Raw genomic sequence first — 24005 nt, forward strand, 5'->3', positions numbered from 1 at the left:
GGCCTTCGAGCAAGGGTGAGTGGTGGCCTCACAATCAAGAGCGGCCAAGAAGCATTGTCTACCTGCCTCCCAACCTGCAGCCAGGCAGTGAATGACTGTCAGCATGCTGATTGGTGGATGGCTGGAGCTATCCACCAATCAGAGGGCTTACATCCATTAATTGACTTTTTTTTTATTTTTTATTGGTTCCCGTGAAAGGGCCGGTAGGGTCCTCAGTGCATTGCTTTACCCAGGGCCTACAATGCTTTTAAGACAGCCCTGAAGTTAACCCTTACCACCCCAGGCCAGCAGATAAATACTGCTCAGAGCCCTTGACGAGGGTTTATTGATAATTTGCAGCGATGACACATTTTTTTTTTTTTAATGATGTCATCTTAGGTGAGAAAAACCAAAACTGCCCTTATCATGGCTTGTTAATGAACAGGCCCCTAAGTGTCTAGGAATGGCTGAATGATAGGGACGTAAGCCAGTATTTATCATCCACCTTATGTCTCTATCAGTTCTTTGGAAAGTGGTACGATGTCGCCATCGGTTCCACGTGTAAATGGCTCATGGCCTACAAGGACAAATACGACATGGGGACTATGGAGCTCTACGAGGGTCAGACGGACAATGAGCTCCAAGTCATCAGCACAAGGATGAGGTACAGACAAATTATCATCATTTATTTCCTAATCTAGTAGTATAAGAGAAAACTATGGTGGTCATTCCGAGTTGTTCGCTCGCTAGCAGTTTTTAGCAGCCGTGCAAACGCTATGCCGCCTCCCACTGGGAGTGTATTTTAGCTTAGCAGAAGTGCAAACGAAAGGATCGCAGAGCGGCTACAATGTTTTTTTTGTGCAGTTTCTGAGTAGCTCAAAACCTACTCAGCGCTTGCGATCACTTCAGACTGTTCAGTTCCTGTTTTGACGTCACAAACACGCCCTGCGTTCGCCCAGCCACGCCTGCGTTTTTCCTGGCACGCCTGCGTTTTTTCGAACACTCCCTGAAAACGGTCAGTTGACACCCAGAAACGCCCACTTCCTGTCAATCACTCTGCGGCAGCCATTGCGACTGAAATGCATCGCTAGACCCTGTGTGAAACTACATCGTTCGTTGTAGTAGTACGTCACGCGTGTGCATTGCGCCGCATACGCATGCGCAGAAGTGCCTTTTTTTTCCTCATCGCTGCACAGCAAACGAATGCAGCTAGTGATCAACTCGGAATGACCCCCCATGTGTAGGTCATGATAGATATTTGTTCCAGAGACTGCTTCCCTTTCACTGAACGCAAGAGGAAGTGCAGTGCCTGGTCTATATATCCCCTCTCTCTCCTTCATGAATGGATTATATGAGTTGTGCATGTGTAGTTGTATGGAGGAAGGGGGTGTGGTTCATCAAATCGACAGTGTCTAGGTCGACAATGTTTAGGTCGACCACTATAGGTCGACAGTCACTAGGTCGACATGGATGGAAGGTCGACAGGGTTTCTAAGTAGACATGTGCTAGGTTGACAGGTCTAAAGGTCGACATGAGGATTTTTTTTTTAGTGTGTCGTTTTCTTCGTAGAGTGACCGGGATCCCAAATTAGTGCACCGCGTCCCCTCGCATGGTGCCTTCGCACCGCTACCGCTTCGCTCGGCACACTTTACCGTTCCAATCGTAGTCCACGTGGATCGTTAAGTATGAAAAAATTCAAAAAAATAAAAAAATGTGAAAAACTCATGTCGACCTTTAGACCTGTCGACATAGCACATGTCGACCTAGAAACCCTGTCGACCTTCCATCCATGTCGACCTAGTGACTGTCGACCTATAGTGGTCGACCTAAACATTGTCGACCTAGACAATGTCGATCTTCAGACCGGATCCCGGAGGAAGGATAGGAAGGACGCTGATCAGCAGGAGCCAAAGTCAGAGCCTCATCTCTGCCACCAACACAATTCTGATGTCTGTAATGAAAGCCATATCGTTATAGGGGCGTAGAGGAGCAGTTATGTGTCTCTAGGGAGTGACACCCTGCCGACTACACCAGATATCGCCACGGTGGATGACTGGTGCTGTCTTGCTGGAAAACCAGTCAGGGCTCAATTACAATTGCCAGATTCCACAGAAACAGTATTGCCCCACATTTTTTACAGTTTGTAATAATTGGTGAAAATGTCCCATTTATTGAACCTGAAAAGGGGTGTGGCTTATCGGGAAGTGGGTGTGGCTTAACATACATGTGTCCAGATCTGGATGGGTTTTGTGGACTGTGGATTATTTTGACCAGATTTTGTCTTTTAAAATGCCACAAATGCAAATGAATAGCAAAGCAAATAAAATAATAGGTCATTCGCCCATCCTGTTACTTTTTCTCCATACAGACGTGGAAGATGCTCACAATATAATAGCTCATATGAAAAAACAGATGTTCCTGGGAAATTCAATTACTTCATAGAAAGTAAGTTCATTGGCATACCCCGAAAACCACTCTCACCTCCATTGCTGGTGTTACTGCGCATACAAGTTGTATCAAGTTGTGGAGAAAGCTAAAGTAGAGAGAGAGGTAAAGCACCAGCCAATCAGCTTCTAACTGCTATGTTGCATGCTGTGTTTGAAATATGACATTTAAGGACTGATTGGTTAGTACTTTATCTCTCTTCAAGGTTTGATACATCTCCCCCACTGTATCTGATGTCACTCAGTATCTTTTTGTTCTCCCTACAGAATACGGTGCAGAATTCAAGACTTATGTTGTTTTCACCAATTACTACGAGTACGCAACGTTGCTGATGAGGAAAACGAAGAGAGGCGAAACCACCACCACAGTTAAATTGTACGGTGCGTATGGTGGAAGGATCGTCCTTCACACAGCCAATGGATATAGCAAACAATCCACTTAAAGAAATAAGATTAATTTATGGGCCGGATCATAACGTAATTGGTAACAAAACTTTAATTGTGAGTAATTGTCCCAGTGAAAAAATCAAAACATGAAGCTGCCTCTAAATTTGCCCCTCTAGTGCCCCTAGGTTGATCCTTATGTATGGTTTGGAAAGGGCACATGAATACTTTAGCCATCGATGGGGAGAACCAGATGGCTTCTTGACATCGATGGTAAAAACGAACCAGACACGGGTCAAAGCTCGGACCCCCGGCATTGCAAAGCCTCACCCCCAGTAACTGATTGGCCATCAGCCCACTCCATACTAAAGAAGGATGACCATTGGTGTTGGCGAAACAATCGATAGCTCCCTAGCAAATGGTTTTATACCATCTATGTTAGCCATCATTGGCATCATCGATGGTGACCATCAATGGATAACCCACTGATGACCATCCCTAGTTTAGCAAATATCAATAGACAGAGACTTATGGTGAGTGTTTGTTTTCTTTCACCATCAATGGCCAACCACCGATGGCATAATATTATGGCTGATCCCGATGGTGAAACATACAGTAAATGCGTTTTGTTCAGGCACGACTGTGCATTAGCAAAACACTTACCGTTAATGGCTCACCATCGATGGTCTCTGACCAATTGTTTCAACCATCAATCATCAATGACACTGAGTTGGGTCAAAGCAAAAAAAAAAAGTCACTGTGTATCTGGAACAAATCACGCTGCAGTGTAAGGGGAGCAAATAAATGTATGTTTCTCTGACGTCCTAAGTGGATGCTGGGGACTCCGTCAGGACCATGGGGATTAGCGGCTCCGCAGGAGACAGGGCACAAAAGTAAAAGCTTTAGGATCAGGTGGTGTGCACTGGCTCCTCCCCCTATGACCCTCCTCCAAGCCTCAGTTAGATTTTTGTGCCCGGCCGAGAAGGGTGCAATCTAGGTGGCTCTCCTAAAGAGCTGCTTAGAGTAAAAGTTTGTTAGGTTTTTTATTTTCAGTGAGTCCTGCTGGCAACAGGCTCACTGCTACGAGGGACTTAGGGGAGAGAAGTGAACTCACCTGCGTGCAGGATGGATTGGCTTCTTAGGCTACTGGACACCATTAGCTCCAGAGGGAGTCGGAACACAGGTCTCACCCTGGGGTTCGTCCCGGAGCCGCGCCGCCGACCCCCCTTGCAGATGCCGAAAAGTGAAGGTCCAGAAACGGCGGCAGAAGACTCTTCAGTCTTCATAAGGTAGCGCACAGCACTGCAGCTGTGCGCCATTGTTGTCAGCACACTTCATAGCAGCGGTCACTGAGGGTGCAGGGCGCTGGGGGGGGGCGCCCTGGGCAGCAATGATAGTACCTTATTCTGGCTAAAAATACATCACATATAGCCCCTGGGGGCTATATGGATGTATTTAACCCCTGCCAGGTCTCAGAAAAACGGGAGAAGAAGCCCGCCGAAAAGGGGGCGGGGCCTATTCTCCTCAGCACACAGCGCCATTTTCCCTCACAGAAATGCTGGTGGGAAGGCTCCCAGGCTCTCCCCTGCACTGCACTACAGAAACAGGGTTAAAACAGAGAGGGGGGGCACTTATTTGGCGATATGTATATATATATATTAAAATGCTATAAGGGAAAAACACTTATATAAAGGTTGTCCCTGTATAATTATAGCGTTTTTGGTGTGTGCTGGCAAACTCTCCCTCTGTCTCCCCAAAGGGCTAGTGGGGTCCTGTCCTCTATCAGAGCATTCCCTGTGTGTGTGTGCTGTGTGTCGGTACGTGTGTGTCGACATGTATGAGGACGATGTTGGTGAGGAGGCGGAGCAATTGCCTGAAATGGTGATGTCACTCTCTAGGGAGTCGACACCGGAATGGATGGCTTATTTAAGGAATTACGTGATAATGTCAACACGCTGCAAGGTCGGTTGACGACATGAGACGGCCGGCAAACAAATTAGTACCTGTCCAGGCGTCTCAAACACCGTCAGGGGCTGTAAAACGCTCATTTACCTCAGTCGGTCGACACAGACACAGACACTGACTCCAGTGTCGACGGTGAAGAAACAAACGTATTTTCCTTTAGGGCCACACGTTACATGTTAAGGGCAATGAAGGAGGTGTTACATATTTCTGATACTACAAGTACCACAAGAAGGGTATTATGTGGGGTGTGAAAAAACTACCTGTAGTTTTTCCTGAATCAGATAAATTAAATGAAGTGTGTGATGATGCGTGGGTTTCCCCCGATAGAAAATTATTGGCGGTATACCCTTTCCCGCCAGAAGTTAGGGCGCGTTGGGAAACACCCTTTAGGGTGGATAAGGCGCTCACACGCTTATCAAAACAAGTGGCGGTACCGTCTCCAGATAGGGCCGCCCTCAAGGAGCCAGCTGAGAGGCTGGAAAATATCCTAAAAAGGTATATACACACATACCAGCGATCGCCTCAGCCTGGATGTGCAGCGCTGGGGTGGCTTGGTCGGATTCCCTGACTGAAAATATTGATACCCTTGACAGGGACAGTATTTTATTGACTGTAGAGCATTTAAAGGATGCATTTCTATATATGCGAGATGCACAGAGGGATATTTGCACTCTGGCATCAAGAGTAAGTGCGATGTCCATATCTGCCAGAAGATGTTTATGGACACGACAGTGGTCAGGTGATGCAGATTCCAAACGGCACATGGAAGTATTGCCGTATAAAGGGGAGGAGTTATTTGGGGTCGGTCCATCGGACCTGGTGGCCTCGGCAACAGCTGGAAAATCCACCTTTTTTACCCCAAATCACATCTCAGCAGAAAAAGACACCGTCTTTTCAGCCTCAGTCCTTTCGTCCCCATAAGGGCAAGCGGGCAAAAGGCCAGTCATATCTGCCCAGGGATAGAGGAAAGGGAAGAAGACTGCAGCAGGCAGCCCATTCCCAGGAACAGAAGCCCTCCACAGCTTCTGCCAAGTCCTCAGCATGACGCTGGGGCCGTACAAGCGGACTCAAGTGCGGTGGGGGGTCGTCTCAAGAGTTTCAGCGCGTAGTGGGCTCACTCGCAAGTGGACCCCTGGATCCTACAAGTAGTATCCCAGGGGTACAGACTGGAGATTCGAGACGTCTCCCCCTCGCAGGCTCCTGATGTCTGCTTTACCAACGTCTTCCTCCGACAGGGAGGCAGTATTGGAAACAATTCACAAGCTGTATTCCCAGCAGGTGATAATCAAAGTACCCCTCCTACAACAAGGAAAGGGGTATTATTCCACACTATATTGTGGTACTGAAGCCAGACGGCTCGGTGAGACCTATTCGAAATGGAGAAGGGGACTATATGGTGTCCCTGGACATCAAGGATGCTTACCTCCATGTCCCAAATTGCCCTTCTCACCAAGTGTACCTCAGGTTCGTGGTACGGAACTGTCACTATCAGTTTCAGACGCTGCCGTTTGGATTGTCCACGGCACCCCGGGTCTTTACCAAAGTAATGGCCGAAATGATGATTCTTCTTCAAAGAAAAGGCGTCTTAATTATCCCTTACTTGGACGATCTCCTGATAAGGGCAAGGTCCAGAGAACAGTTGGAAGTCGGAGTAGCACTATCTCAAGTAGTTCTACGACAGCACGGGTGGATTCTAAATATCCAAAATCGCAGCCGTTTCCGACGACACGTCTGCTGTTCCTAGGGATGGTTCTGGACACAGTCCAGAAAAAGGTGTTTCTCCCGGAGGAGAAAGCCAGGGAGTTATCCGAGCTAGTCAGGAACCTCCTAAAACCAGGAAAAGTGTCAGTGCATCATTGCACAAGAGTCCTGGGAAAAATGGTGGCTTATTACGAAGCGATTCCATTCGGCAGATTCCACGCAAGAACTTTTCAGTGGGATCTGCTGGACAAATGGTCCGGATCGCATTTTCAGATGCATCAGCGGATAACCCTATCTCCAAGGACAAGGGTGTCTCTCCTGTGGTGGTTACAGAGTGCTCATCTTCTAGAGGGCCGCAGATTCGGCATTCAGGATTGGATGCTGGTGACCACGAAGGCCAGCCTGAGAGGCTGGGGAGCAGTCACACAGGGAAAAAATTTCCAGGGAGTGTGATCAAGTCTGGAGATTTTTCTCCACATAAATATACTGGAGCTAAGGGCAATTTACAATGCTCTAAGCTTAGCAAGACCTCTGCTTCAAGGTCAGCCGGTATTGATCCAGTGGGACAACATCACGGCAGTCGCCCACGTAAACGAACAGGGCGGCACAAGAAGCAGGAGGGCAATGGCAGAAACTGCAAGGATTTTTCGCTGGGCGGAAAATCAGGTGATAGCACTGTCAGCAGTGTTCATTCCGGGAGTGGACAACTGGGAAGCAGACTTCCTCAGCAGGCACAACCTCCACCCGGGAGAGTGGGGACTTCATCGGGAAGTCTTCCACATGATTGTGAACCGTTGGAAACCAAAGGTGGACATGATGGCGTCCCGCCTGAACAAAAAACTGGACAAGTATTGCGCCAGGTCAAAAGACCCTCAGGCAATAGCTGTGGACGTTCTGGTAACACCGTGGGTGTACCAGTCGGTGTATGTCTTCCCTCCTCTGCTTCTCATACCCAAGGTATTGAGAATTATAAGACGTAGAGGAGTAAGAACTATACTCGTGGCTCCGGATTGGCCAAGAAGGACTTGGTACCCGGAACTTCAAGAGATGCTCACAGAGGACTCATGGCCTCTGCCGCTAAGAAGGGACTTGCTTCAGCAAGTACCATGTCTGTTCCAAGACTTACCGCGGCTGCGTTTGACGGCATGGCGGTTGAACGCCGGATCCTAAGGGAAAAAGGCATTCAGGAAGAGGTCATTCCTACCCTGGTCAAAGCCAGGAAGGAGGTGACCGCACAACATTATCACCACAGGTGGCGAAAATATGTTGCGTGGTGTGAGGCCAGGAAGGCCCCATGAAGAAATTTCAACTCGGTCGTTTGCTGCATTTCCTGCAAACAGGAGTGTCTATGGGCCTCAAATTGGGGTCCATTAAGGTTCAAATTTCGGCCCTGTCGATTTTCTTCCAGAAAAAATTGGCTTCAGTTCCTGAAGTCCAGAAGTTTGTCAAGGGAGTACTGCATATACAACCCCCTTTTGTGCCTCCAGTGGCACTGTGGGATCTCAACGTAGTTCTGGGATTCCTAAAATCACATTGGTTTAAACCGCTCAAATCTGTGGATTTGAAATATCTCACAGGGAAAGTGACCATGCTGTTGGCCCTGGCCTCGGCCAGGCGAGTGTCAGAATTGGCGGCGTTTGTCTCAAAAAAGCCCATATCTGATTGTCCATTCGGACACGGCAGAGCTGCGGACTCGTCCCCAGTTTCTCCCTAGGGTGGTGTCAGTGTTTCACCCGAACCAGCTTATTGTGGTACCTGCGGCTACTAGGGACTTGGAGGACTCCAAGTTGCTAGATGTTGTCAGGGCCCTGAAAATATAGTTTCCAGGACGGCTGGAGTCAGGAAAACTGACTTGCTGTTATCCTGTATGCACCCAACAAACTGGGTGCTCTTGCTTCTAAGAAGACGATTGCTAGTTGGATGTGTAGTACAATTCAGCTTGCACATTCTGTGGCAGGCCTGCCACAGCCAAAATATGTAAATGCCCATTCCACAAGGAAGGTGGGCTTATCTTGGGCGGCTGCCCGAGGGGTCTCGGCTTTACAACTTTGCCGAGCTGATACTTGGTCAGGGGCACACCCTGACTGAGGAGGACCTGGAGTTCTCTCATTCGGTGCTGCAGAGTCATCCGCACTCTCCCGCCCGTTTGGGAGCTTTGGTATAATCCCCATGGTCCTGACGGAGTCCCCAGCATCCACTTAGGACGTCAGAGAAAATAAGAATTTACTTACCGATAATTCTATTTCTCGTAGTCCGTAGTGGATGCTGGGCGCCCATCCCAAGTGCGGATTGTCTGCAATACTTGTACATAGTTATTGTTACAAAAATCGGGTTATTATTGTTGTGAGCCATCTTTTCAGATGCTCCGCTGTTATCATGCTGTTAACTGGGTTCAGATCACAGGTTGTACAGTGTGATTGGTGTGGCTGGTATGAGTCTTACCCGGGATTCAAAATCCTTCCTTATTGTGTACGCTCGTCCGGGCACAGTATCCTAACTGAGGCTTGGAGGAGGGTCATAGGGGGAGGAGCCAGTGCACACCACCTGATCCTAAAGCTTTTACTTATGTGCCTGTCTCCTGCGGAGCCGCTAATCCCCATGGTCCTGACGGAGTCCCCAGCATCCACTACGGACTACGAGAAATAGAATTATCGGTAAGTAAATTCTTATTTTTTGCATACAGGGTAAATACTGGCTGCTTCTGCATGCAGCTCACAAATAGTGGACAGATTTATTTTTAGACTGCAATTTAGATTTCGGTTTGGACACAGCGCAATCACATCTAACTCTCTTTGCAATGCAGTGTGGGGAATAATCCCAGTATGCTCTGGGTTTCGGCACTTAGGGTGCCACCAAGCCATGTATGACAACTCACTCAAGCACAATACTCTGTGTTTTTCTTTTTGAATTTAGGACGCACCCCAGAGCTAAGGCAAAGTCTTATCGATGACTTCAAGCAGTTCGCTATGGAGCAGGGTGTTCTGGAGGAAGCCATCTTTACTCTGCGCAACAAAGGTACCTTTCTGCCTTATTTTACCCGTCAGAGTGTTTGTCTTGTAGGGCTGCGTCACACGGATGTTAAACTCTGTTTTAATGCAGTGGACACCCCAAAGCACCCACTTCACTTCTTTCTAAAGGGGAGATAAATAAAACCTTTCCGAGAGATAAAGTGGAGAAGTAACCTATAGAAAGGGCCGGAGCTGTGACTGCTTCACTGGGCCCCAGTACTGGGAGGGGGCGTGCCCAACTCTGGGAGGTGTGGCCAGGCCCTCTCTTTGTAAAATATTAAAAATTAAAGTTTATGTGCCGGCACAGGGGACACCAGTGGCAGGTCAGGCAGGCAGCGGGGAGTGTGATCGCACCAGCACCCCAGTGGCTTCTGCATGTCATATTTTAATTTCCATGGGGCTTCCCCCCCCCCCCCCTACATTAGGCCACGCACCCTCCTAGTACCTGGGCCCGGCCATGCTCTCTACGGCCCTGGTAATATTATTATATTCATAAACAGGGTCAGATTACTAATGGGGTGGATGGGACTCCACCTCCAGGCCTCACATAAAAATAGGCCCATTCTCATGGCGGCATAAAAATGACCAGCAGCCCAGCTGGCCACACAGTCGGCTATAAATAGTAGGTATTACAGTGGGGCAGTTAGTATAGTATATGCCACGCCTACACATCACTGGCCCCACCCACACAGCACTGGCCACACCCACACCACTTTTCACAATAGGTCCTTGAACATTTTCGGCCCGCGGCCCTTGCGGCCCTTATCTGGCCCTGTCTACATTCATAGAATGTTTTTGTCTAATGTATAGGTCTGCAAACTCGGTCCTCATTACCCCACACAGTGCATGTTTTGCAGGTAACCCAGCAGGAGCACAGGTGTATTAATTACTCACGGACACATTTTAAAAGGTCCACAGGTGGAGCTAATTATTTCACTTGTGATTCTGTGAGAAGACCTGCAAGACATGCACTGTGTGGGGTAATGAGGACCGAGTTTGCAGACCTATGGTCTAATGACTGACTGGGTAGAACAGGCTCTTTCAACCAGTGTGCCGCGACCAGTTGCAAGGTGTGCCGCGGAGCCAGAGCAGCTTCCTGCACCTTCAGAGTGAACTGTTGGCCTGGGCTCTTCTTAGAGGATCAGTCGTGCTCTGACCGTGACCTATGCCTTGAAGACGCGGCGGTGTGATATCAGGAGCAGCTTCCTGCACCTTCAGAGTGAACTGTTGGCCCGGGCTCTTCTTAGAGGATCAGTCGTGCTCTGACCGTGACCTATGCCTTGAAGACGCGGCGGTGTGATATCATAGGTCACGGCCGCCGCGTCTCTCCACCCAGCCAGCCCACCCGCCTTCATACACATCTTCCAGTTCCCGCCTGCATCCACAGCTTTCCTTGCCCACCCACATCCACTCCTGCCCGCCCGCCCGCTGCTCAGTATTCGCAGCACTCCACTATGACCAATCCCCGCCACTGAGGGACAGGGAGGAGGACAGCTGACTGGTAGGGGCTAATATTTGTTATTTTATTTCTCCTGTGGGGAACAATAGGATTTATGTGGGGAGCAATAGGATTTATGGGGAGAATAATGTGAATAATTCATGTGGGGAGCAACATGATTTATGTGGGGAGCAATGTGATTGATTTATGTGGGGAGCAATGTGATTTTTTTTTCTGTGTAGGCCAATGTATGTGTGTTGTTCTTTTAACTGTGGGAGTCAGTGGGGTAAATTTACTAAGATTCGTATTTTCCCGTTTCAGGTCAAAGTTCAATCACGAATGACATCGAAAGTGTAAAACTGCAACTTTTTGAATTTGTTACGATGGATTTACTAAGCTGTCGTATTCGGGTTTTTCTTTTCTTCCGATGTCGATGTCATTCGTGTTTTTTTTGTGTTTTTTACGGCAGTGATTAGCAAAACACTGCCGACTTTTTTACAATTAATCTCGGCCGGATCTGTGTGATCCGTGCTGGGGTTCTATATTTTTTTTTTTTTTTAAATTAAACACTGTAAAATTTAAAAAAAAAATTGCGTGGGGTCCCCCCTCCTAAGCATAACCAGCCTCGGGCTCTTTGAGCCGATCCTGGTTGCCGAAATATGGGGAAAAAAATGACAGGGGTTCCCCCATATTTAAGCAACCAGCATCGGGCTCTGCGCCTGGTCCTGGTCCCAAAAATACGGGGGACAAAAAGAGTAGGGGTCCCCCGTATTTTTAAAACCAGCACCGGGCTCCACTAGCTGGACAGATAATGCCACAGCCGGGGGTCACTTTTATATAGTGCCCTGCGGCCGTGGCATCAAAAATCCAACTAGTCACTCCTGGCCGGGGTACCCTGGGGGAGTGGGGACCCCTTCAATCAAGGGGTCCCCCCCCCCCAGCCACCCAAGGGCCAGGGGTGAAGCCCGAGGCTGTCCCCCCCCATCCAATGGGCTGCGGATGGGGAGGCTGATAGCCTTTGTTGTAAAAGAAAAGATATTGTTTTTAGTAGCAGTACTACAAGGCCCAGCAAGCCTCCCCCGCATGCTGGTACTTGGAGAACCACAAGTACCAGCATGCGACGGAAAAACGGGCCCGCTGGTACCTGTAGTACTACTACTAAAAAAATACCCAAAAAAAGACAAGACACACACACCGTGAAAGTATAATTTTATTACATACATACACACATACATACATACATACATACTTACCTTAAGTTCCCACGCAGGTCGGTCCTCTTCTCCAGTAGAATCCAAGGGGTACCTGTTGAAGAAATTATACTCACGAGATCCAGGGGTCCAGGCTCCTCGGGAAATCCAGGGGTAATCCACGTACTTGAAAAAAATAACAAAACGGTGTCCCGACCACGAACTGAAAGGGGACCCATGTTTGCACATGGGTCACCTTTCCACGAATGCCAGAAACCCACTTTGACTTCTGTCTAAGTGGGTTTCTTCAGCCAATCAGGGAGCGCCACGTTGTAGCACTCTCCTGATCAGCTGTGTGCTCCTGTCCTCACTGACAGGCAGCACACGGCAGTGTTACAATGTAGCGCCTATGCGCTACATTGTAACCAATGATGGGAACTTTCTGCCCTGCGGTTGACCTAAAGTGACGTCACCGCTGAGCAGAAAGTTCCCAGCATTGGTTACAATGTAGCGCATAGGCGCTACATTGTAACACTGCCGTGTGCTGCCTGTCAGTGAGGACAGGAGCACACAGCTGATCAGGAGAGTGCTACAACGTGGCGCTCCCTGATTGGCTGAAGAAACCCACTTAGACAGAAGTCAAAGTGGGTTTCTGGCATTCGTGGAAAGGTGACCCATGTGCAAACATGGGTCCCCTTTCAGTTCGTGGTCGGGACACCGTTTTGTTATTTTTTTCAAGTACGTGGATTACCCCTGGATTTCCCGAGGAGCCTGGACCCCTGGATCTCGTGAGTATAATTTCTTCAACAGGTACCCCTTGGATTCTACTGGAGAAGAGGACCGACCTGCGTGGGAACTTAAGGTAAGTATGTATGTATGTGTGTATGTATGTAATAAAATTATACTTTCACGGTGTGTGTGTCTTGTCTTTTTTTGGGTATTTTTTTAGTAGTAGTACTACAGGTACCAGCGGGCCCGTTTTTCCGTCGCATGCTGGTACTTGTGGTTCTCCAAGTACCAGCATGCGGGGGAGGCTTGCTGGGCCTTGTAGTACTGCTACTAAAAACAATATCTTTTCTTTTACAACAAAGGCTATCAGCCTCCCCATCCGCAGCCCATTGGATGGGGGGGGACAGCCTCGGGCTTCACCCCGGGCCCTTGGGTGGCTGGGGGGGGGGGACCCCTTGATTGAAGGGGTCCCCACTCCCCCAGGGTACCCCGGCCAGGAGTGACTAGTTGGATTTTTGATGCCACGGCCGCAGGGCACTATATAAAAGTGACCCCCGGCTGTGGCATTATCTGTCCAGCTAGTGGAGCCCGGTGCTGGTTTTAAAAATACGGGGGACCCCTACTCTTTTTGTCCCCCGTATTTTTGGGACCAGGACCAGGCGCAGAGCCCGATGCTGGTTGCTTAAATATGGGGGAACCCCTGTCATTTTTTTCCCCATATTTCTGCAACCAGGATCGGCTCAAAGAGCCCGAGGCTGGTTATGCTTAGGAGGGGGGACCCCACGCAATTTTTTTTGAAAAAATAAGCACTTTCCCACCCCTTCCCACTGATATACATGCACGGATCTCATGGATCCGTGCATGCCTATCCAATCACGAATAAAAAAAAAAGGTCTGTTTTTTTTTAGCACTTTTTTACGAGTTGTAATTTTTCACGGCAGTGTTTGTTTGTTTTTTGCTTTGCACTTCTTAGTAAATGACCGAGATTCATACTTAAACAGCCGCGTTTTGACCGATGGTGTATTCATTCGTAATTTTTTACTTGGACTTGCAAAAAATTACGAATGCCCTCATCTCTGCCGTGATTAGTGTTTAGTAAATTACCGAGATGACACTTTGATGATAAAACGGCATCTCGGTCAAAATCGGGAGCTTAGTAAATTTCCCCCAGTGTGTGGGTTTTTTTTTTTCCTGTGGGGAACTGATGGTGTGCCTTGGCAATTTTAAAATATTGTCCGGTGTGCCGCGAGTAAAAAAAGGTTGAAAATCACTGGGGTAGAGGGATATTGGAGGCAGCTGAAACCGTGAAATTGGGTTAAAAAATGTAAAAATAAATAAATAAAATAAATAATTTTTATTTTGCTTCTCTGAACAGGTGAATGCTCGCCAGGGGACATTGAGGTGACACACAGGGTAAGCTTAATGCAAATATTATCAGTCTGTTACAGGATATATAGTTACATAGAACCTTAAACCCATACCCTCCAGCTGTACCCTTTTGGCAGGTACAGTACCTGTTTTTTTTTATATGGTCTGTACCGATTTTTGACTCTCCATTTTTCCATTGAAAGTATAGGAAAATGGGGTTGGCCCGCCCCCTTTTCATGTGACCACGCCCCTTTCCCTAATTTGTACCGATTTTGGGGGATCATTCCGAGTTGATCGCTCAATAGTAGTTTTTAGCACCTGTGCAAACGCTATGCCGCCGCCCACTGGGGAGTGTATTTTAGCTTAGCAGAAGTACGAACGCTTGTGCAGCCGAGCTCTGCAAAAAAAGTTTGTGCAGCTTCTGAGTAGCTCTGAACCTACTCAGCGCTTGCGATCACTTCAGCCTATTCGTGTCCGGATTTGATGTCATACACCTTCCCAGCGAACGCCCAGCCACGCCTGCGTTTTTTCAGACACGCCTGCTTTTTTGCAAACACTCCCTGAAAACGGTCAGATGACACCCAGAAACGCCCCCTTCCTGTCAATCTTCTTTCGGCCGTCAGTGCGACTGAAAACTTAGCTACAACCTGTGCACAACTACAACGGGCTTTGTACCCGTACGTCGCGCGTGCACATTGCGGGGCATATGCATGCGCAGAAAAGCCGCTTTTTAGCCTGATCGCTGCGCTGCAAACAACGGCAGCTGGCGATCAACTCGGAATGACCCCCTTTATGTGTAAAATGTTGGAGGGTATGTAAACCGCTAATTGTGTTATGGGAACCCCAGAAAGACTGTAAAACCTTTGAATGTGTAATTCTCTGTGGATAAATGTACAGGGCAGATTAATATTCCACACTGAGTTCTCTCTAGGGGGTCTATTCATGAAGCAGTGAAAAGAGTGGAGAAGTGAACCAGTGGAGAAGTTGCCCATGGCAACCAATCAGCTGCTTAGTATAATTTTAGAATGCACTTTAGAAATGTTACTTCAACACTGATTGGTTGCCATGGGCAACATCTCCACTGGCTCACATCTCCACTCTTTTCACTGCTTCATGAATAGACCCCTAAGCATTGGGCAGAGATAAAGTGGATAGAGATATAAGAGGATATTCATCAAATCTTCCACAGATAAGTGGAGAAGGTTGCTCATAGCAACCAATCAGATTGCAGCTATCATTTATCTATTACACTCTATAACATGACAGACATAAACTGATTGGCTGATCTTGGAAATAGCTCCATTTGTCCTCTTAAAGCAAGTTTGATAACTCTCCCCCTTATAATGGAATATTGTAACTTACTATCCACAGAGATCCCAGAGAGCAGCCGCTAATGAGGAAGAGGAGGGGTCTGGAGGATTGGATAATACCGCATTCACCAAAAACAGGGCAGGTGGGTGTATCATCTTCATCATCATCGTTATGGACATTGGAGAAATGCTTCTGTACTTCAAATATATGTTGTATCTGTCCCGTGTATGTGTGTTATAGGCGACTACAATGTGCAGACGTTAGCTCCTTCCTATAGGAGGAGAATGGTGGATCGGGGAGACGTTTGCTGAATTGCCCACTAAGGTGGTCATTCCGAGTTGTTCGCTCGCTAGCAGTTTTTAGCAGCCGTGCAAACGCTATGCAGAAGTGCGAACGAAAGGATCGCAGAGCGGCCACAAAATAATTATGTGCAGTTTATGAGTAGCTCAAAACCTACTCAGTTCCTGTTTTGACGTCACAAACACGCCCTGCGTTCGCCCAGCCACGCCTGCATTTTTCCTGGCACACCTGCGTTTTTCAGAACACGCCCTGAAAACGGTCAGTTGACACCCAGAAACGCCCACTTCATGTCAATCACTCTACGGTCAGCAGTGCGACTGAAAAGCTTCGCTAGACCCTGTGTGAAACTACATCATTCGTTGTGATAGTGCGCCACGTGTGCGCATTGCGACGCATACGCATGCGCAGAAGTGCCGTTTTTTGTCTCATCGCTGCACAGCGAACTAATGCAGCTAGCGATGAACTCGGAATGACCCCCTAAGTGCAGGAATGTACTGCACCTATAAGCAGGTCTGTAGAAAGATGGCCAGGGCCCCGGTAAAGTCAGAGGGCGTAGCCTAATCACGGAGCTGTGGCCTTGCCCCCTTTTTTAATAAAACCTGTGGAAAAAAACCCCTACTCAACAGGGGGGTGGGCAGGAGCCCTTCAGCCAGGGTCAGATCCAGGAAGAGGTGGGGGGGGGGGGGGGGGCGCAATCAGTGTGATGGCTATACCCACCCCATGCAGACAGAGGGAGCCACCGCACTCGCTGGAGAGAGGCAGCGGCTGGCTGACAGGTGAGGGGGAGGGATGAGGGGAGAGCAGACCCGGTTTCCCGCCGGGCCCCTCCAACTATCCAGCAAACCCGGGCCCGGGTAAATAATACTTGCTCCCCCCTCTTGGCACCGCTGCCTAGAAGATGTTATTTTAGTTTCAATGGGTTGAGATAATTGTAATGGAGGGGGGTGACAATGGTGAGTTTTATTACCTCACCCCAGCAATAAAACAGTCTGTACTATACATGTCCTCAGAGGTGGTGGGCATCTGCATGTGACCCATATGACACATCAGGTTCAAATCTGTGCCACACATGAAGCGATGGCGGCCCCAGCGACCCCTTCCTGTGATGACTGAAGACAGCAGGGAGCAGCGCTTAGTAGAATAACGTGAAGTAATGATTAGTGATGGCAGGCTGGACTTTATAGCGGCATTTTTACTTTTCTTATCATATGTTCTGCAAGTTATCTGTGTTTATCAGCTATGGCTGCACTCCATATGCAGGGCAGTCGAGAGCCAGGATGGGCCCAGGTACTTTTCAAGGGGCGTGGCCTAATCACAGGAGGTGTGGTCATGTACCCTTAGAAAAAAAAATACTGAAAAAAATAGTATTTTAAGCACTTCCATGGCCACACTGCAGCCCAGTACACAGCGGTGTGTGCTGGGCTGAGGAAAAGAGCTGCGTCTGCTATTGCTAGGTAAGGGGGAGGTTGCCTGGGTCCCTACTGGACCCTCACTGGGCCCCTCCATCAGACCTGGGCCCGGGTAATTTGTACCCTCTCCCTCCCTCTCTCGGCACCACTGTCCATATGTACAGGGATACTGGGAAGGGGGGCATTAGAGAGTGATTTCCAGGGCCCATGCTATTTGGAGGGGCCAGGGTCAGCAGCTGATGTGTATGTATATATCACCTTCTGCATAGCTTCTGAGGAGGACAAATTTCCCGGAAGGACGTAGCCACGCCCCCTGGATTGGCCGCAACCCCAGTACCCGGGCCTCATTTAGCTCTCTGTGGCCCGCCATATGTACGCAATACGTTAAGACAGGTGCATCTGCAAAAACGCCTCACATTCATACATTTTATATTTTAAATAGGGTGTGCCCTGGGAATGTGCTTTACTATATGCAAAAATATATGTAGTAGTCCAGGTTATCAAGATTATGGGCCCGAAAACCACTATACACAATACATTTTCTTGTTGCTACCACTCCTGACAAACTCATATGCTAAACTGCATAAACTGTATACAAAAAATAATAATTAATTATTATAATGAGCTAGCCAGCACATAATACGGTATAATATATAGTAACATTGTAACATAGGGGGTCATTCCGAGTTGTTTGCTCGGTAAAAATCTTCGCATCGCAGCGATTTTCCGCTTAATGCGCATGCGCAATGTCCGCACTGCGACTGCGCCAAGTAAATTTGCTCTGCAGTTAGGATTTTTACTCACGGCTTTTTCATCGTTCTGGCGATCGTAATGTGATTGACAGGAAATGGGTGTTACTGGGCGGAAACAGGCCGTTTTATGGGCGTGTGGGAAAAAACGCTACCGTTTCCGGAAAAAACGCAGGAGTGGCCGGAGAAACGGGGGAGTGTCTGGGCGAACGCTGGGTGTGTTTGTGACGTCAAACCAGGAACGACAAGCACTGAAATGATCGCAGATGCCGAGTAAGTCTGGAGCTACTCAGAAACTGCTACGAGGTGTGTAATCGCAATATTGCGAATACATCGTTCGCAATTTTAAGATGCTAAGATTCACTCCCAGTAGGCGGCGGCTTAGCATGAGCAAATCTGCTAAAATCCGCTTGTGAGCGAACAACTCGGAATGACCCCCTATAGTATCTAAGGTTGAAAAAAGACAATTGTCCATCGAGTTCAACCTATTTGTGGTCTCCTATGCAGGATTATTTGATCTAAAATTTTGACTGATGCTGATGTTGCGTTTTATCCCTCTTTTTATAGTAACTATAGGGGGTAATTCCAAGTTGATCGCAGCAGGAATTTAGTTAGCAGTTAGGCAAAACCATGTGCACTGCAGGGGAGGCAGATTTAACATGTGCAGAGAGAGTTAGATTTGGGTGGGTTATTTTGTTTCTGTGCAGGGTAAATACTGGCTGCTTTATTTTTACACTGCAATTTAGATTGCAGATTGAACACACCACACCCAAATCTATCTCTCTCTGCACATGTTACATCTGCCCCCCCTGCAGTGCACATGGTTTTGACCAACTGCTAAAAAATGTCCTGCTGCGATCAACTTGGAATTACCCCCATAGTGCGTCACTATGCACCATAACCCTGGATATCTCTATCCAATAGGAATTTATCTAACCCATTCTTAAAAGTGTTGACTGAGTCCGCCATTACAACTCCCTCAGGCAGGGAATTCCAAACACGTATCGTCCTTACCGTGAAAAAGCCTTTACACCGTATTGTGCGGAATCTCCTCTCCTCTAACCTGAGCGAGTGTCCACGAGTTCTCTGTGTTGATCTAACCAAAAACAGGTCCTGCGCAAGATCTGTGTATTGTCCCCTTATATATTTGTAGATGTTGATCATGTCCCCTCTTAGTCTCCTCTTTTCCAGTGTAAACATGCCTAGTCTTGCAAGTCTTTTCTCGTATTCCAGCGTCTCCATTCCCTTAATTAGTTGGTTGCCCGCCTCTGAACATTTTCTAGCTCCAAGATATCCTTTTTGTAGTATGGTGCCCAGAATTGTACACAGTATTCAAGGTGTGGCCTCACAAGTGATTTATATAATGGGAGTATAATACTCTCGTCCCTTGCATCAATTCCCCGTTTTATGCATGCTAGTATCTTATTAGCCTTCTTTGCTGCAATCCTACTTTGGGTACTACTGCTTAGTTTGCTATCTATGAGGACACCTAAGTCCTTTTCCAGTACAGAATCCCCTAATTTTAACCCTATTTAGTATGTAGGTGTTGTTTTTGTTCTTGTTACCACAGTGCATTACCCAGTGGTGCAAGTAGAAAAAATGTCTTACAGGTACTGTGTGCGCGCGACGAAGGCGCGTGCGCAAAAAAATGGGTGTGGCCAAATGCCATATGGGGCGTGGCCAATTAGAATGTGGGCGTGATACACATATGGGGGAGGGGCAGATACACATATGACCCCCACAGTGCCAGATACACGTTGCCCCACAGTGCCAGATACACGTTGCCCCACAGTGCCAGATACACGAATGCCCCACAGTGCCAGATACACGAATGCCCCCCACAGTGCCAGATATACATTGACCCCCACAGTGCCAGATATACATTGCCCACAACAGTGCCAGATATACATTGCCCCCCACAGTGCCAGGTATACATTGCCCACAACAGTGCCAGATATACATTGCCCCCCACAGTGCCAGATATACATTGCCCCCCACAGTGCCAGATATACATTGCCCGCCCACAGTGCCAGGTATACATTGCCCACAACAGTGCCAGATATACATTGCCCACAACAGTGCCAGATATACATTGCCCACAACAGTGCCAGATATACATTGCCCCCCACAGTGCCAGGTATACATTGCCCACAACAGTGCCAGATATACATTGCCCCCCACAGTGCCAGATATACATTGCCCCCCACAGTGCCAGGTATACATTGCCCACAACAGTACCAGATATACATTGCCCGCAACAGTGCCAGATATACATTGCCCCCCACAGTGCCAGATATACATTGCCCCCCACAGTGCCAGGTATACATTGCCCACAACAGTGCCAGATATACATTGCCCACAACAGTGCCAGATGTACATTGCCCCCCACAGTGCCAGGTATACATTGCCCACAACAGTGCCAGATATACATTGCCCACAACAGTGCCAGATATACATTGCCCCCCACAGTGCCAGATATACCTTGCCCCCCACACAGTGCCAGATATACATTGCCCCCACAGTGCCAGATATACCTTGCCCCCCACACAGTGCCAGATATACAGTGGCGTAAGTTCGTCCCAGTTGCCCGGAGGCAAGATAAATATTGGTGCCCCCTATTTCTTATATTAAGATAAGTGTGTGTGTGTGTGTGTGTGTGTGTGTATGTAGTGTTCTGAAAAAAAAATTATATACTGTATTTAATACATTTAATTGTCTTTTATTTTAAATCACACATTTCTTAGCAGTCATACCCAGGATTAGAACCCATGACCTGTTACACTGACAGCAGACACTTTACTGATGGAGTTATTTGCTCCTGTAGAGGAAGCATGAGAATTCTAACTATATGAAGTTACGTGTAATTGTCAGAGAAGTATCTTCATATAGTTAAAATTCTCATATTTCCTATACAGGAGCAAACGGCTTCATCAGTAAGGTGTCTGCTTCCAGTGTAATAGGTTGTGGTTTCTAATCCTGGGTGTTACACTTGTAAAATGTGTATATTCAGTATAATAAAGAGGGTGTGATTTGTAAGGTGCAGGGACCAGTGAGGAAGTCGGCCACTGAAAAGACAGCGACAGCTATCAAATAACTTAATTCAATAGTGTCACAGAATGGGAGGAAAGGTGCCCCCCTTCCCAGAGTTCTGCCACAGTGCCAGATATACATTGCCTGCCACAGTGCCAGGTATACATTGCCCCCCACAGTGCCAGGTATACATTGCCCCCCACAGTGCTGCCTCCCCCCCCCCCCCTTCCCCAGCTCACCGCTGCTGCTGTTGTGTTGTCTCCCATGTGTGAGGGGAGGAGAGCACAGCCTGCGCCTCTCCTTCCCCTCAGTCTCCGGCGGGTGAGTTCAATATTCAACGCCAATCAAAGCTCCGCGAGCTCTGATTGGCTCACGGGCGGCGCTGAATTGAACGAAGACACTGAGGGCAGGAGAGGCGCAGGCTGCGCTTTCCTCCTCTCACATCAGCGGTAGCAAGCGGCGGCCCGTCGGTGTGGGTACGGCGTACCCACGGCAAAATTCTTAAGGGTACGCCGTACCCACCCGTACCCGCATACTTGCACCGCTGGCATTACCTTACACTTGTCTGTATTGAAGCGCATTCTCCTTTTGGCTGCCCATGCTTCTAATTTATATATGGATAGCATATATATGGATATATATGGACAGCATCGAATAACACTGCCTTAAATAATAACCTCGCCGGTATGACAAAAATCACAGTGGCTCCCTCTAAGCGTCTCCATTTTCTTTCAGCCTCTTGTCATGTGGACCCAGCTCCTGGCCCGTGCTTGGGATCAAAAGTGCGCTATTTCTACAACTCTTCTTCCATGGCCTGCGAGACTTTCCGATATGGTGGCTGCCTTGGAAACTACAATAACTTTGAGACGGAACGATATTGTCTTCAGACGTGCAGAACAGAGGGTGAGTATATGCAAGCGACTGGCTTAAACTCATGGGGGTAAATTTACTAAGATGGGAGTTCTATTTCAGATGGGATGTTGCCCATAGCAACCAATCAGATTTCAGGTATTATCTTCTAGATGGTTCTAGATAAATTAGAAGTAGAAGCTGATTGGTTGCTATGGGCAGCATCCCATCTGAAATAGAACTCCCATCTTAGTAAATATACCCCCTGGTCTTCATTCATCTAAACAACATCTCCTCCCCTCAGCCAAAAATTCCATACCCCGTGAGCTAGATAGACAGGACTTCATATTCACAAATATTAGTACTTGTTATCTAATTCCTTACAAGTTCTGCCCTTTCTTGGGGGTACAGCCATGTCTGAAATGCATAGGAAAATGTCTTCCCTCACTGGCCATGATCTTTAATACCAAGAGCTAGTGACGATGGAGTCTTGAGCTGCTGTAGCGATGCCATTTGTTGATTGTGGATGGATGTCTCAAATCCACAAAATGGCTACCTTCACCATTAAGCACGCCTTAATACGTGGCACTCCCACAAGTGACACTGACTGCCACCATCACCATCTTCTACCTTCCGTCTTGTCCCACCCTGATCTCGTCTTCTTTCTCCTAGCGGCCTGTCGTTTACCCATCGTGACCGGTCCATGCAAAGTATCCCAGAACCGCTGGGCCTTCGACTCTACTGTAGGGAAATGTATCGCCTTCCAATATGGCGGCTGCAAAGGAAATGGGAATCACTTCTACACGGAGAAGGAATGCAAGGAGTACTGTGGGATACCGGCAAATGGTAGGTACATGGGGGGGTAATTCCAAGTTGATCACAGCAGGAAATTTTTTAGCAGTTGGGCAAAACCATGTGCACTGCAGGGGAGGCAGATGTAATATGTGCAGAGAGAGTTAGATTTGGGTGTGGTGTGTTCAATCTGCAATCTAAATTGCAGTGTAAAAATAAAGCAGCCAGTATTTACCCTGCACAGAAACAAAATAACCCACCCAAATCTAACTCTCTGCACATGTTATATCTGCCTCCCCTGCAGTGCACATGGTTTTGCCCAACTGCTAAAAAATGTCCTGCTGCGATCAACTTGGAATTACCCCCATAGGACACAGTAATACTTCTGTGGATTTATTGGCTAGCACCAAAGTACATTTGTTTATCACTTAGTGTATAATTTCTGACCGCTGTTCTGTATGTTCTGTATTCTAGACAACGAAGAATTTATTTAAGGTAGAATTGACGGCTGGAGGACTTCCCGAACTGTCCAGTCCTCCCCCCTCCCAAACTCAAATACTGTAAGAGGTCAAAATGCATAGAGAAATGAGAGTAATCAAATGTAAAATGTCCAAATGAACGGTTTATTATTTCATCATTGATTGTATTAGATGCGATTGGTTGTGGGGTCTTTAAATCACGCTCAACAAGCAACACATTGGCGTTCTGTAGTCCCAAAGAATGACTACACATATGGGGGCAATTCCTGGGGACTACGCCAATTTCACATACTGAACGTGGATTGCTAGTGCAGGAATGTGGAAAACTGGCCCTTGCAAAACGTTTTTACAAATAAACTACTATTGTGTCTCTAGTGTCCGTGTCCATCTTCCATATTTATTAAAGTAAAAAGTGAGTTCAAGTGTTATTAGCGTTGCTGCTACTATGGAGCCTATACCAAGTCTAGTATCATCAGGGGAGTAACTATAGTGGGTGCAGGGGGTATCATTGCTGTGGGTACATGAGGCTTAGTGGTCCTACCTCCCCTGCACCCAGCTGCCAATGCTGAATGGTACGGTAATGTGAATGCACCGTGTGTCATAATTTAAACTGGGGTGCTGCTATGTGGCACACTGGAAACTGGGGGTGCTACAATGTTGCACACTGGAAACTGGGGGAGCTACAGTGTGGAACACTGGGAACTAGGGGCGCTTCAGTGTGGAACACTGGGAACTGGGGGTGCTACAGTGTGGCATACTGGGAACTGGGGGCGCTACAGTGTGGCATACTGGGAACTGGAGGCATTACAGTGTGACATACTGGGAACTTTGGGCGCTACAGTGTGACATACTAGGAACTGGGGGCGCTACAGTGTGACAT

At 47.8% G+C, this 24005-nt stretch overlaps 1 protein-coding gene across 1 annotated transcript in view; it reads left to right on the forward strand.

The window, feature by feature from the left end:
* The window catches only part of AMBP (alpha-1-microglobulin/bikunin precursor), a 35426-nt gene extending 11926 nt beyond the window's left edge, over positions 1–23500 (forward strand). Inside the window, exons 2-10 of the mRNA XM_063936222.1 lie at positions 501–643; positions 2348–2424; positions 2691–2804; positions 9387–9488; positions 14214–14251; positions 15578–15659; positions 21741–21908; positions 22527–22700; positions 23121–23500. Coding sequence (XP_063792292.1) covers positions 501–643; positions 2348–2424; positions 2691–2804; positions 9387–9488; positions 14214–14251; positions 15578–15659; positions 21741–21908; positions 22527–22700; positions 23121–23140 — 918 coding nt within the window. The 3' untranslated portion in view covers positions 23141–23500. The remainder of the gene's footprint in view (positions 1–500; positions 644–2347; positions 2425–2690; positions 2805–9386; positions 9489–14213; positions 14252–15577; positions 15660–21740; positions 21909–22526; positions 22701–23120) is intronic.
* Positions 23501–24005: the final 505 nt, after the last annotated feature.

Source organism: Pseudophryne corroboree, chromosome 8 (assembly GCF_028390025.1).
Source record: "Pseudophryne corroboree isolate aPseCor3 chromosome 8, aPseCor3.hap2, whole genome shotgun sequence".
NCBI lineage: Eukaryota > Metazoa > Chordata > Amphibia > Anura > Myobatrachidae > Pseudophryne > Pseudophryne corroboree.